The sequence below is a fragment of the Pundamilia nyererei genome, unplaced genomic scaffold, assembly GCF_000239375.1.
Source record: "Pundamilia nyererei isolate P.nyererei 1_Seehausen unplaced genomic scaffold, PunNye1.0 scaffold00039, whole genome shotgun sequence".
NCBI classification, from domain to species: domain Eukaryota; kingdom Metazoa; phylum Chordata; class Actinopteri; order Cichliformes; family Cichlidae; genus Pundamilia; species Pundamilia nyererei.
Window position 1 is genome coordinate 549,734 of NW_005187440.1, and position 13,696 is coordinate 563,429.

The window sequence follows — 13,696 nt, forward strand, 5'->3', positions numbered from 1 at the left end:
CGTGACGGCTGGAAACAAATCAAGTTTGTCAAAACTGTCGGTTAGAACAGCAAGATTTGAGCTGGGGCGTTGCTCCAAAACACAGTTATGACGATTCAAACATTTAAAGGTTTACGTGTTAACAACCTGGAGCATCTGTTTTTGTTTCTACACACATGATTACGACAATAAGATAAAACCGTTTTCCTGGATTTACATTCACTTTGGAAGACGACCCCTTCAATTCTTGCTGCTTTCTTCAGCATTCACTCCAGAGGCCCATTCATGCGAACTGAATCTTTCAAGTGCACTTTAATCTTATAAAACTACATAAAGACTGGCCTTTGCACCTCAGGCTTATTAGCATAAAACAGCTCTTCTCTTAGAAACAGTCATACAGTCGAAATAAAAAAATGACAAACATTAAACTGAAGTGGCCTAATTACATCACCCTGTAGGCCAGCTGTGACACATTTCTTTATGAAAGCTGCAGCCAAATTAGATTGAGTGGTTTCCTGCCCTCATTCTTTTCTCTACTTTAATTTCAACTTCCTAAGCCTAAAAACTGAAGGACCTTAACAGTCAAGTGGATTATCATTTATTAATAGAGTAATATATGTGCACATTTATGGCATTCCTTCTCTCACTCCATGCTTGTAAGGATACATATCAGGGAAAAGGGAGCATGTGATGGCTTACAAGCCTTCACAAGATGTAAAGACAATATAAGGGGACTACACTTTATTAAGAAAGGACTAAAATCCAGTGAAAAGGTTTTGCTTCCATAGGGAAAATGCACAAACCTATGTGATAAAAGGCCTTGTTATGTCTTCGAAATCATTAAATGGGAATAGTATGTTTTTGGACCAAACAGCAGACTAGACAGTCTTTTTTTTTTTTTTTTTCCAAATGCACTGAGTGTGCGCAGCTCTTATTATTCACTGTGAGCTGATGATGCTAATTATTTGCTCTCTTATCTCAGTGCTCACACAAAAGGGAATCCTCAGAGCAGCAAATGGACAACCGGCCCTGAAAGCACACAAACGTCTGGCACACTTCCTGTAGCATTAATGAATCCACATTTTTACTCTGAAAAAAACAAAAAAACAGTGCTGCCATGGTTACTGACAGCTTCTCTCCTCTCCTTTTTCTTTCTCTTCCCCTCTCACCATATCTCCATCTCTCTCCACCCCCGTAGCCAGCGACAGCAGTATTATGCACTCATGTAGTCTGACAGGTACAGCTTTTTGAAATTACGCAGGATCCTGCAAGGCTGAAACAATCGCGCTGATGCGTTGCAGCAGGGGTGCTATTATGAGTTTGAATAAAACTGGGACCGCGCGACACTTGTGTGCGCTGTTCCTGCTGCAGCCTAATCAGGAGCAGATTGTGTTTGAAGGGCTGGTGATAAAAACCCCTGCAGTTCAGTTGAGGTTAAGGGTCTGACTCCCATCGGGACTGATGAATACATTTACATCTCCATCTATGTCTGCACCCGCTGCAAAGTAATCCAATATTTGTTCTGGCAAAGTATTTTTTGACGTCTGTAAAAATAGAGAAGAGGATGCACTTACATCCTGAAGTTCCTTCTATTTATTCCCTCTTCTACACTGATTTGTTTGCTTTCATGTCTCATGTTGTATTTTGTATTCAATGCTATTTTTTTCACATTATGGAAAGCACTCTGCCGATAACGATTAATTATTTTATTTTCTAATGCAACTCGATAATACAGCTGACGCAGTTCAGTCTGAAAACACCAGGAAAGATGTTAATAGAAGAAGAAGCCACATCAACGTTTGTAAGTAAGCGACTTCACATTTAAAGTTAAAGTATGTGTCACGCTCGACTTATTTCAAAGCAGGTGGGCAAAAAGCTCTTAAAGATATCAGACCTGGAAGTCAAACTACTGACCTTATGATAACCTCTCCTTCCCACAACCCCCTCCCAAAAAAAAACACATGGTCTACTGCCTAAGCCAGTCCTGATAATAGAGCCTTTTCCCTCATCATCAGTCATTTTATGTAATCTTTTCATACTGGGAGCAAAACAACGTCAGACTAAAATGTCTTTAATATGACATTTTAAATTGCTCCTTCTGATTGTTTTGCTGCGATGTAAAAGTCTTTCTTGTTGGTTAATGTTGCAGAAACCCATTTTCTGATTTAAAGCACACCAGCTCACCTAAAGAAGAAGCTGAAGAAAGAAAAAAGATTTAATGGCCCCTTCCTCCCACCTACATCTAGCACCCTTGGTCTCAGCCATATGGTCCAAGAATCAGAAAAAAAGAATAAAAATTGTATCTGAACACTTTACAATATAACCTGTTGCAGCTCTGATAATTGGCCACTAGGGACAGTGTGGGTGGCTGAGGGTACACAATGTTTGAGTATGTAGTAGAACAAAGGCTTGCATGATGGATGGAACAAAGAGCACCGGTTACTGTGGCTAAAAAATAAACAAACAAACAAACAAAGAAAAAATAGTATGGGTGAGACAAGGCGGGGTGAAGGGAAGAAACATAAAGACAGAGAGGCCAGAAATTGCTCTCATTCTGTCAGTCTTTTAGTGGTCACCAGGGTGACAACACATGTCAAAAAGAAAAAAAGGACTCTTCTGCCACACTGCTGCTGCTATGACTAAACAAGAGTAACCGTGGTTACAGCAGCAAGCTTCCCCCTTCACTATGTGCATGAGTCTCTTTGAACTCCGGGTAATACCGAAAAAAGAAAAAAAAAGAAAACAGGCTGGCCAGTTGAATCTCTATCAAAGAACTGCTTACTGGATGTGTTCACCACAGAACGAGTCACTAAAAGCGGTATCACGGATGTCTGGTGTCAAAAATTAAGCACCACAAAAGACCCTAATTGCTTTCCAAGTTGTGAGCGGTGCACGTTTAATAATCTGAAACCTCATTGTGCTTGACGAACAGGTAAAAGCTAAGTGTATGTGACCAGTAATTACAGTCTACACGACACTATCAAATAGGTAGTTCAGAGCGTGTCTGTCTAGTTTATAATTACTGACAAACCACAAATGTAGGCTACTTTGACATTATTGCTGTGGTTCAGCTGAAAACCCACATCGAGCAAGAGCTGATTTTAAATGCTAACCCTTTGAACGGCCCCTTGTCCTCACCTTTGATGTCCCTATACTTTAAGAACATCAAAGGTTAGTTTTACAGAACAAGATTAAAAAAAAACGAAGCCAGACTGGCTGCTTCCTGGAATAAAGTCATGTCATGTTCCCCTTTCACTTTATAGCTGGGCCCCCCAGTTTGCAGCCTGAACTTAATCAATCAAGGCTTGGCCTCAGTGAACAACTGACAGTGAGCTCGACTACGGCCATAAAGGTCAGAGAACACTTCACCTTTGACCTCCCACCTGCAGAGCGATTCAAAGCAGTTTCATCTGAATAATTTAGCCCCATCTTACACTCTTGACTAGGATCGCATACATAGCACCTATATGGAAAACTATTTTAATAATCGGTCACTCAGTTAGGCAGATAAGAAGTACTTATATCGTCATTAGGACAAAATTTATGAAGCTAGATCATCATCTGGATTTAGACTGACTACAGTACCTTATCCTCATATGATGTATCACTGTCAACCATCTGTCTTTAGGCTAACCATCTGTCCTCAGATCAAGCAAAGAGGAAGTCAGGAGAAGACTATTACATCTAGAGTGCTTTCAGTATATGCTTCTGATCAGCTCTATAAAAGCTGCCTTTATCAGAAATGTGATATTACAAAACAGCGCAGTCAGTGAGGAGGCAGGAGAGGAAGAGCAGATGGGATAAGGTCAGAGAGTATGGTGGAGTAAACTAAGGAGACTTTAAGATGGCTATTCAGTGTCGCTAAATGATAAGTTATCTATTAAGTATTCATGCATCCCTGAACCGACAACAGCTCAAAAGGTGCCAACCTCCTTCTGTTCCTGACCTCTAACCCAGTCTGTTAATGGTAGTTGAGGCAGAAAGAAATGCTTCTGTATTCTGCTGCCTCTGTTATTAATATTTAAAAGATCTGGCCTGTTTATAAAATGAGAAAATGAAAGGCCATACCCATTATTGCACTTCGAACCCTTGCTTTTAGGGAGTAAAGTTTGTGACAGTCTTTACTCTCTAAAAGCTGCACACGAGCAGTTCAGTGGAGATGATGTGAAGCATATAAACACATGAGGCACATCCCTGATCAGAAATTTTGCCATGATGCTGACCATTGCTACAGAGTATTTACAATAAGAACTGACCCTATTGCCCAATTTATATCAGTGGCCTGATGTACAGATAGGAGGAAGAGTGTGTGTGTGTTTTTTTTTACAGTAGCCCAGAGGATTTGCTAATAAACCTGTTATACAGAGACTATAATGTCCATCAGTATGCCCAAATAACTCCCAGACAGGAAAGTGCAGTAGTATTATTATGCCTGACGCACTACAGGAACGTGAGCAGGCGTTTTATGACGAGATTGGCAGTTTCCTCAGAGCTTCAACAGAGGTGTGCAGGCCATACATTTAGGAGCCTTGCGCTTCCTGCGATGTTGCAGCTGGAATGTGCTCTGTGATCCAGGTGGTCAGCTCCTTTAGCACGGACTCAGCCACCTCAGGGAGGTCATGGTGAAGAGCGTGGTAGCCTCCTTCGTAGATCTGGGATAACATTTAGAAACGATAAGAAACGATCAGAGGGATGTATGTAAAACCATTTCCTTTTTGTTCTACAATGCTTTTTAACAACTTGCAGTGTGGTCAAAGTTGCAACGGGTTCTTCCTGCTTTGCCAAACCTACAGGGATTTAATACAAAAGTCATTTGATCACAGCAAAATGTTTGGTGTGATCAAATGACTTCCGTTTACAGCTTGAACTAACGTGGAAAGCCCCTGCATTTGGTCCAATTATTACTTTGATAAAACATGTGATAAAGAAGCATCTGAGCCTCACAAGCACCACTTGATTTTCTGCTCCCTGCACTATCTGTCTCACTGTGCTGCACAAAAACAGAACATTCGTTATATCTGATTTCACTTCTCATGTGTCTCATTCTCATGTCTCTTGTTCATCCTCTTTTTAACCTCCATGTGATGAACCATGTGACAACATAGTGTGTGAAACTTCCCTCTTTACAAATACCAGTGTTGAAGCTCTTGGGATTTAAGAGGTTTAAGCTGCATTTCATAATGTAATACAGGTATAGGCATGTGTTGCATCACATCACAGTAAAATGCTTCACAGCATTGTGTAAAATCCCCTGACTGTAAAGTCAAGGGTTTGTATATTTTTCCTTTAGTTTCCTTTAGTTTAGTTATATTTTAATAACAACAAGTTTTAATGACGGACAGTTTCTGTATTAATCAAACACAAAGACTTCAGCTTTGTAATCTCGAATCATCATTTTTAAAGTGTCAGAAGACATCTTTAATGCTGGAGGCAATGTTATTCACCATATTTATGCACTGTGTCACGTTCAGTTGTTGCACTTTATAAACGCTCATCTGAAACTTTATTAATGCAAATATTTAAACATATCAGTGTATTTAGACATATAGACCTGCTGAAATTCAGGCCAACCATCAAAATGGGGAAGAAACATAATTTAAATGACTTTGAACGTGGCATGGCGTTTGGTGTATTTGGAGTATTTCAGAAACTGCTAATCTACTGGGATTTTCCTGGACACTGTCAGATGTCACGGTAATGGTCACACTGCTTTGAACTGACAAGAAGGCAACAATAAGTCAAATAACCAACTAACCAAGATATGCATAACAATTTCTCTCAGTGCACAATAAATTGAACCTTCAAGCAGCAGAAGACCACCCCAGTCCTGTCAGCTAAGAACAGAAAACTGAGTCTGTGTTTCACACCTGCTCACCAAAATTGCATATCAAAAGACCAGAAATTGTGTTGTTTGGTCTGATGACTCTCGATTTCAGCTTCAACGTTGAGATAGTAGGGAGAGAATTTGGCATAAACAACATTCAGTTCAACTCAACTCAATTCAATTTTATTTTATTTCTACAGCACCACTAAAGCATGAAGCAGTCCTGCTTCGTGCTAATAGTTTAGTGTGTTGCTGGTGGTGTAATTGGGCTCCTTAGTGCCAACTGAGCATTGTACCCAGCGTGTACTGTTGCTGACCACCACCATCCAACCATCCATCTTCTGATGGCTGCTTCCAGCATGGCATGTTTTATTCATATCATGTCAAACTGGTGTATTGAACATGACAATGAGTCAACAAATCTTCACCAACTATGTGATGCTAATCTATCAATATGAATCTAAATCTTAGAGGAATGTTTCCAACACCTTGTTGAACCTAAGGCAGTTCTACAGATACAGTTTTCTGTAAATTAACCATACACACCTTGATTTTCTTGTCTGTACTCGGTGAATTGTCATACATCATCCTGGAGCCTCTGATGTCACAGAGTTTGTCGGCGTCACCGTGAAGGAGCAGGAAGGGCCAGCTGATGGACGGGATCTCCCTCTGCATACGCTCCACTGCCGCCATCAGCTGCATGCCGAATGATACTCGCATCCCGCCGTGATAGTTTAGCTCATCAGCGTCATATGCCTCCACCTGACAGGAGAGAAACAAAAGAGGCCAGGGTGGAGATGCTTTGGTTTATCATCTCTCTCCACCGGATGTTGGACTGATATCAATGTAAGTTCATTCCTGCTGTTCCTCTTTCTAATTAAGCTCAGAGAAATAATTTTGGTCAGGCTTAACTCAACTCAGCAATCCTTTCATAGAGCACAAATGCTCCTTCAACCCTGTAATGCCAAGTTTTTAAGTTTTTGACACCTCTACATCATCAGTGAGAGTCTGTGTACAATTAGATGCATGCAGCGCTACTGTGGGCAATAAATTGCACAAACGTGTCAGCCAGAAGAAAAATGGTACAAATTAAAAGGGAAAACGGTCGCTCATGCACAGATGGCCTGGAGTCTCCTAAGAGCAGATGAACAATAAAGAGTCCTTTCTGCATTTTAAATGTTGAATCTAACAGCTAGTACAGTGATCAAATATTCACTTTGTTTCTCAAACCAAACTTATAACAGAAAACTGTGAGAAAAACTTTTCAGAAGTACACAGTGTGAAATGTGGAAAATTGTATTTTACAGTATCTGCAAGAAACAATATTAATATATAAATGGTAAATGGACTGATTCTTATATAGCGCTTTTCTACTCTCTCAGAGTACTCAAAGCGCTCTATAACAGATGTCACATTCACTGACATTCATATCACTGCCTTGCCTTTTTACGTCTGTTTTTTACAGGTTTATTTAATGTTCATTATATGTCACTATATATCTCTATGATGGATATTCTATTATTTATCAACATTAAAATTCCCTTGCCAACTTATCAGAATAAAATAAATGTGCAGGCCTATGTGACCTTAAACTGATGGAGCCAAGTCTAATTTAATTTCTTTCACTTAAAACATAAAAGACCTACAAGTTAGGCAAGGTTAAGCCACTCCACTTCACTTGTTACCTCCTTATTCCTATGCATCTATCTATTTTTTGTTCCATCCATCCATCCATCCATCCATTCATTTCCACTTCTCCTTTTTCAGGGTCATGGGAGGGGGCTGGAGCCTATCCCAGCTGCCTTAGGGCGGGAGGCAGGGTTCAACCTGGACAGGTCGCCAGTCTGTCGCAGGGCTAACACATAGACACAGACAACCATTCACTCCTGCATTCACACCTATGGGAAATTTCCAATTAACCTATCCTCACTAACTGCACATATTTTAAATGTGGGAGGAAGCCGGAGTATCCGGAGAAAACCCACTCAACCCACACATTTTTTTGTTTTCCTGCAAAATTACTACTACTACTATTTCCCTTAAAAACCTGAGTTGTTAACCCAATATTTGTAGCTAAGTATAATAACAATTTACTTTTAGATTGTTAATTTACTTTTACTTTACAATTTACTTTACAATTTACGTTTAAATAAAATACACTTACATTCTCTTTAATTATGCCCTCAGTCATGCATATATATATATATATATATGTGTGTGTGTGTGTGTGTGTGTGTGTACATGTATAAAATATTTTACCTGATACTGTATCTGCAAGAAACAATATTAATATATAAACAATATTTTGTCCCTATTGGCTACATTTAAATGCAACAGCTCTGACAGCTTTTCAGCCATTTCCATTGTTTCTTTGCAAAAAAATTATACTTATAATGTGAAGTATTTCATGCAAACTTCAAATGTATCAGGGAAAATGTGATCTTCTGCTAACCTTAACTAAAGTCCTTGGTAACACTTTATAATACAGCCCACATCTATGGATGTAATTCCCTTGTAATTAAATGTAATTTCAGTGTATCTTATTTGAATTAAAATGTAATTATATTTACCTACAAATACCTAAGAACATAAGAATGAGGGGAAAAGTCAGGTTTTTCATTTTTTTATTGTACTGCAAGTAAATTCAAGTAATGGTTGTGAATTTTAAGTTGTGTAAAGTTTCATTTGAATTTTTTTATTTTAAGGTGTTACCCAGTCATTTTATTGCCCTAACGTATTCAAAATGTTGCCCCAAAACTGTGCACTCATGTTGTCACCTAAACAAAAGCACAAGACTGAAAGGCTATTTCATAAAACACATTTATTTATTCATTTTTAAATACAGACTGACAGATACCAGTTAAGAAAAGAACCTAAAAGGCCAGCAACTCCTCTTCCTCTCTTCCGACTCTTGTTCTAACTCATCGATTATAAACGTGAGTTCCTCCAATCTCTTCTCCATGTCCTCTTGCTCCTTCAGAGTCTTTAGAAGTGAGGCCTTCTCCTCCTCTTCTTTTTGCAGTGCCTGTGTGAAGTTAGCATTCTCCTTCTTTTGCTCCTCCAGGAGTGCGATGTAGGAAGCTTTCGTGTCGTTTAGCTCTTTCTCTAAACTCATCAGCTTCTCCTCATTCTGTTCTTTGAGGCCTTTAAGTTGCTTAATTTCAGAGCGTAAAGCCTCTTTCTCATCCTCGTGTTCCTCAGCTTGCTTCTTCAGTTCTTCCTTAGCGTTTTGAAGCTGCTGCTGGAGTTGGTCAATGCACATCTGTTGCATCTCGCAGCACTGGTTCTTTGAAGGAGCGTCACTGATCATCGTTTGGGTGTCTATAGAGTTTCTGTTCGGCTGCTGCAGCTTCTTGTTGGCATCGCCCAGGTTAGAAGTAAGCTTATGCATGATCTTATCTGCTAGAATCAACCTGTTTGCATTGTTGATTCGTTCAATTTTAGCTTCACGAAGCTCAAATTTGAGCGTGTGAATGTCCTGCAGGTAAGACTTGGTTTCATTACTGAGCGCTGCGTCCAGCTGCTTTTTCAGATCGTTGATTGTCTTCTCAGTTTCTATATCCAAATAGTAGAACTTTCTGCGATACTCATCCACCTGACTCTCAAAATCCAAGGCCTTCGTGTTTGCTTCTCTAAGACTGGATTTACACATGTGTAGCTGCCACTGAGTCTCTTCCAGTTGGGCTCTGAGTCCAGCATTATCCTGCTTCAGATTGTGCCTTACTCTTGGTGGAAAACTGGGCCTGCCATGTTGATACCAAGTCCCTGCAGGTTGCATGTTGTTTGGCCTTGGTCTGCCGGTCATTGCTGGATTCTCACGACGCTGCATATCACTTATCTTTGGTTTGACAACTGTCTGCTTCTTTTCCCTCTCTTTCTTCAGCACGCAACTGACTGAACAAAAACAATTCTCCAGGTTGCTCCGACAACATTCTGTACACACTAAAGGATGCGATGACAACAGACTAAATGAAGTTTCAGTTGTTTTCATTCAAAAATTAACATAATATATGGCGGATTTCATTTTGCCATCACCCAATCACCCTAAAAGTTAAAACCACTGATAGATAAAGCGAGTTAAACTGGCCATTTTCTTACTCCTCTCCTTTACCTGGCTTAAATCACCATGGTAACAGATGCCAAATACATCTGGCCAGGTTGTGGTCAGTGTTTTGATTTAAAATTAGCTGGAAGCTACAACACGTTTGAACTGCATTATAGATTATATGCTGGAGAAATACATTTTATGTGTTCAAGTTGTTAAAAGTCATACAAGTAAATTAATATTAAATTTTTTTAATTTTAATTTGTTAGAATGCTCAATAAAAACCCCACTTAAATGTTAATGCAACTTGTAATAAAGGCAAGATCTTGCAAGCCTAATCATTTTCTAATTTCTCGCAATATACAACTATGAGAAGATATGTGTTACACATTTAGAAAGGGTGTGCACAGCCTAGAATGAACAAGCAAATACATACTGTAGTTTTCTCCAAATATGGCATAACGCTGAAGGGAGAAAAGTTGTTCTCAGGGAGAAAATATGGGCATGAAAATGAAAAGACTCCTGGGAAATCTGTGGCAGTTGGAGGGGAAGCGGGAACAAATGGTCGCTAATAAATGGACAGTGAGTTTTATTTAGAAATAAAAATGTGAGCGAAGCAGGATGATAAAGTGGAGTTATGTTAAAAGGAAGCAGAAAGGAAAAAGGAGGAAAAAGGAAGCTAAGGAGGTAAATCGGAGAGGGAATTCCCTGTTTCTCTGACATTAAACATGTAGTTACAAGTAGCTGTCACATAAGTCATACAGTTACTCATGTCTATTCAGCATCTATGTAAGCACATAGATGTGTGGCTGACTTTGACAGAAAGAGCATTCCTCTATTGTCACAGGTGGCTTGACTAATGACACCACATCAGCCCAGGAGACTGTGAAACCTCGTGCTGTAGACGACATCCTTCCATCTAATCTATCATCGAAAACTTTGGGCTACAAAATGAAATAAATTAACTTCAAAATGTTTTGATGAGAGTAATAGTTTATTATTTCTTTTCAACCTATTTTTTTTCACTGTTTTTTGTATTAAATGTTAAAGATTGTATTTCACGTTTTAAAGATAACGTGCAAGAATGTAACTGCTGCAGGGTCTTGTAGCATGGTGGACTTTGTATCTTTATGTATGTGCATCAATGCTTCGTTTATGGTTCTGCATCATGCTTTATCATCCCTCATTTTAAAATTAGTAACATTTTGCATTTGTTTGTTATGCGACAATCAGCAAACTGATCAGTGGACACTGTTGTGTGCATCTTGAATATTACACAACTAGTGACACAAGTAGTGTCACTGCATGTTCACTAAATAACAATGACTTGCAGTTACAGGAGCAAAAAGGACCAATACAAAAAAGTATTCATTAAGCTCATCATAAGATCGTTTGTGAGCTGATTGGTGGTAGATGATGAAAAAAGAAATATAAATCCTGCAACAGCAAATTTCATTTCGTTTTTTTACTTTTCTCCTGTCTTTTGGTGAAAGAACATCTTGAGGCCATGAACATTTATGTACCGAACTTGACTGAGACGTTCATTCCCACTGATCCCCGCTCACAATGAATAAAACAACATAAGGCTACCGAACGGTTTCATATTCAGTTGTGAAATTGAGCTTTCTACTTTACTGAAAACACATGAAGAAAAGGTTACAGTGAGAAATCAGAGCAAAGTATGATCCACCCCTGCAACTTTCATTCTAGTAACAATATCGTATCACATAGTCTCATTATGCAGTTGGATACCTGTGTGCCTAGATTACCTGTTACATGATTACATCCTTTGATTCAGTATTTATCTGCTATTGTTTATTCTTGTATCTGGAAGAACACAACTTCCTCTGACTGACTGTAGGAAGCAGAAGCAGCAGGATGTAGGAATGTTGATGTAAACTACACACACACACACACACACACACACACACGCAGACTCAAATTCGTGCAACATTTAGGCGTGGTGACATGCCATGAGAATTTGTTTCTGTTTCTCCAGGGATGTCTCTAGGGGCACTACAAAGTATGGGTGTGTAGCATGTACTGTGTTTACAAAATAACACAACCAACAAACGCACGCAAACCTGTCCTGCTGTTTGGAAAAGGCGTACAGTGTCTACAAAGATGTGGTGTTTTGGCATGGGATTGGACAATAAACATAGTGTGACTTGACATTAGCGTAGACAATCAACCGCGGACAAATTTACACCTTGGAAATTCTATTTCCCACAGTCTCAGTGAGTGATATTTCAATTTCAAACAACAAGAGTGCTCAGCCACCCAAAACACACATTGCCAGCATCAGTCTCTCACCTGCCTCTTGTCCCGTGAGAGCCATTTGGACTCGATGGAGCCCATAGTGAGGCTGGGCAGCATGTGGTTCAGCAGTTTTGCCATGAAAACCTACAAACAGAGAAGAGCATAGCTTATTTTCATGTGACATCATTCATGAAGACTGTTTCCTTCTCCTATTTTGGTTTTAAATATTGCACTATTATGTATTAGTGTTAGACTTTTAATTCATAAAATAAGGAATAAAAAAGTCATTTATTTCTGTTAAAACAGCCTCCTCTGTGAGATTTGTCAGAGATTGGCCACACTTGGGACATACTTGTATCAAAGACTCAGTGAGAGGCCATTTATGCAGCTCTAGTGATACCTGAACTGATTGTTGCCTTTGAAACACACAAAATAAAAAGTGCCAGTATTATAAGTATTATAGACACCATCCACAGCAAACCTGAGTAAAGTAAGATAACTGCCTCTTGGGTTGGGAGAGGAGAGAAAAAGAACAGAAAGAAGAGAATAGTGGTTTAAAGGGTCGGTGATTGGTATGTGGTACCTTGAATGGTGTGGCTGACTCCGGGTTCATCTGGACCAGGGGAGCTATCAGAACCACTCCAACAAAATCACCAGGTCTTTCACAGGCTGTCAGGATTGAGATAGCACCACCCTATAAAAGAAATGCAGAACATATTAGCTTAATGAAACTGTAATACAAATAATATTTGTCAAGCTATTTCTTTAAATCTATTGCCCGCATGTCATGCTTCTGTCACTTAATTTTGAATTTTCCTCTTTAATTTTATATGCTGCTTAAAGATGTCGCATGTAAAATATGATATGAAGATTCTTGCAGTTACCAAACTTGGTTACATTATTTAAAATTATCTAGAAAAGTAAAACTTAAAATATTTTACTTTGGGCATGTACAACATTTTTTTTAACGTGTGAAAATCCTGGTTTGGGAGAAATCGACTTTCTTTTCTTAAATATTATAAGACTGAATGGCAGCTGCCTGGTGGTGTACAAAAAACACATTTAATAACGCCAACATTCATGTAAATTTCCAGAAATCATAGCCTACTTGTTGTGCACAGCTTTCTTTATGTAAGAACTAATTTTTCTTTGTACTTCTGTCTTCATCCGCCTATCAAAAGAAGCAGCTAGCTAACAACACAGCTGAGCAGAGGGAGGATGCTGTAATCTTTATATCCTGTCATGCTGTCATGAGCCTCCAGTCATGAGTAGATGAAAGATTCTGCGGTGCTACGGTCGACAGCTGTTGTTTGATAAAAAACTATATAACACACCAAAATAAAGGTGAGAGCACTCACTAGGCCAAAGAAAAAGCACATATATCTAAAATAAAAAAGAAAATGGCAGTCGTGGAGATTTCACCAAAGTGGATGTTGTCACTGGTCGCTGTATACTGATCAGTGCAGTAGTAACCTCATCATGTACGATGTATGATATCTTCTTATTTAAAAATAAAGCATATTGTTCTCAAGGGACCCAAAATAAATTGAAAAAATGAGAAAAAAATTAACAAAACAGAGAAAACCACA

At 39.0% G+C, this 13,696-nt stretch overlaps 1 protein-coding gene across 1 annotated transcript in view; it reads right to left on the bottom strand.

Moving 5' to 3' along the window:
• Window positions 1-1,119: 1,119 nt before the first annotated feature.
• Window positions 1,120-13,696, bottom strand: part of mgll (monoglyceride lipase) — a 41,155-nt gene continuing 28,578 nt past the window's right edge. Inside the window, exons 5-8 of the mRNA XM_005730698.1 lie at window positions 12,691-12,801; window positions 12,162-12,251; window positions 6,350-6,565; window positions 1,120-4,631 (exon numbers count right to left, since the gene is read on the bottom strand). Of these exons, the coding sequence (XP_005730755.1) occupies window positions 4,500-4,631; window positions 6,350-6,565; window positions 12,162-12,251; window positions 12,691-12,801 (549 nt within the window). The 3' untranslated portion in view covers window positions 1,120-4,499. The remainder of the gene's footprint in view (window positions 4,632-6,349; window positions 6,566-12,161; window positions 12,252-12,690; window positions 12,802-13,696) is intronic.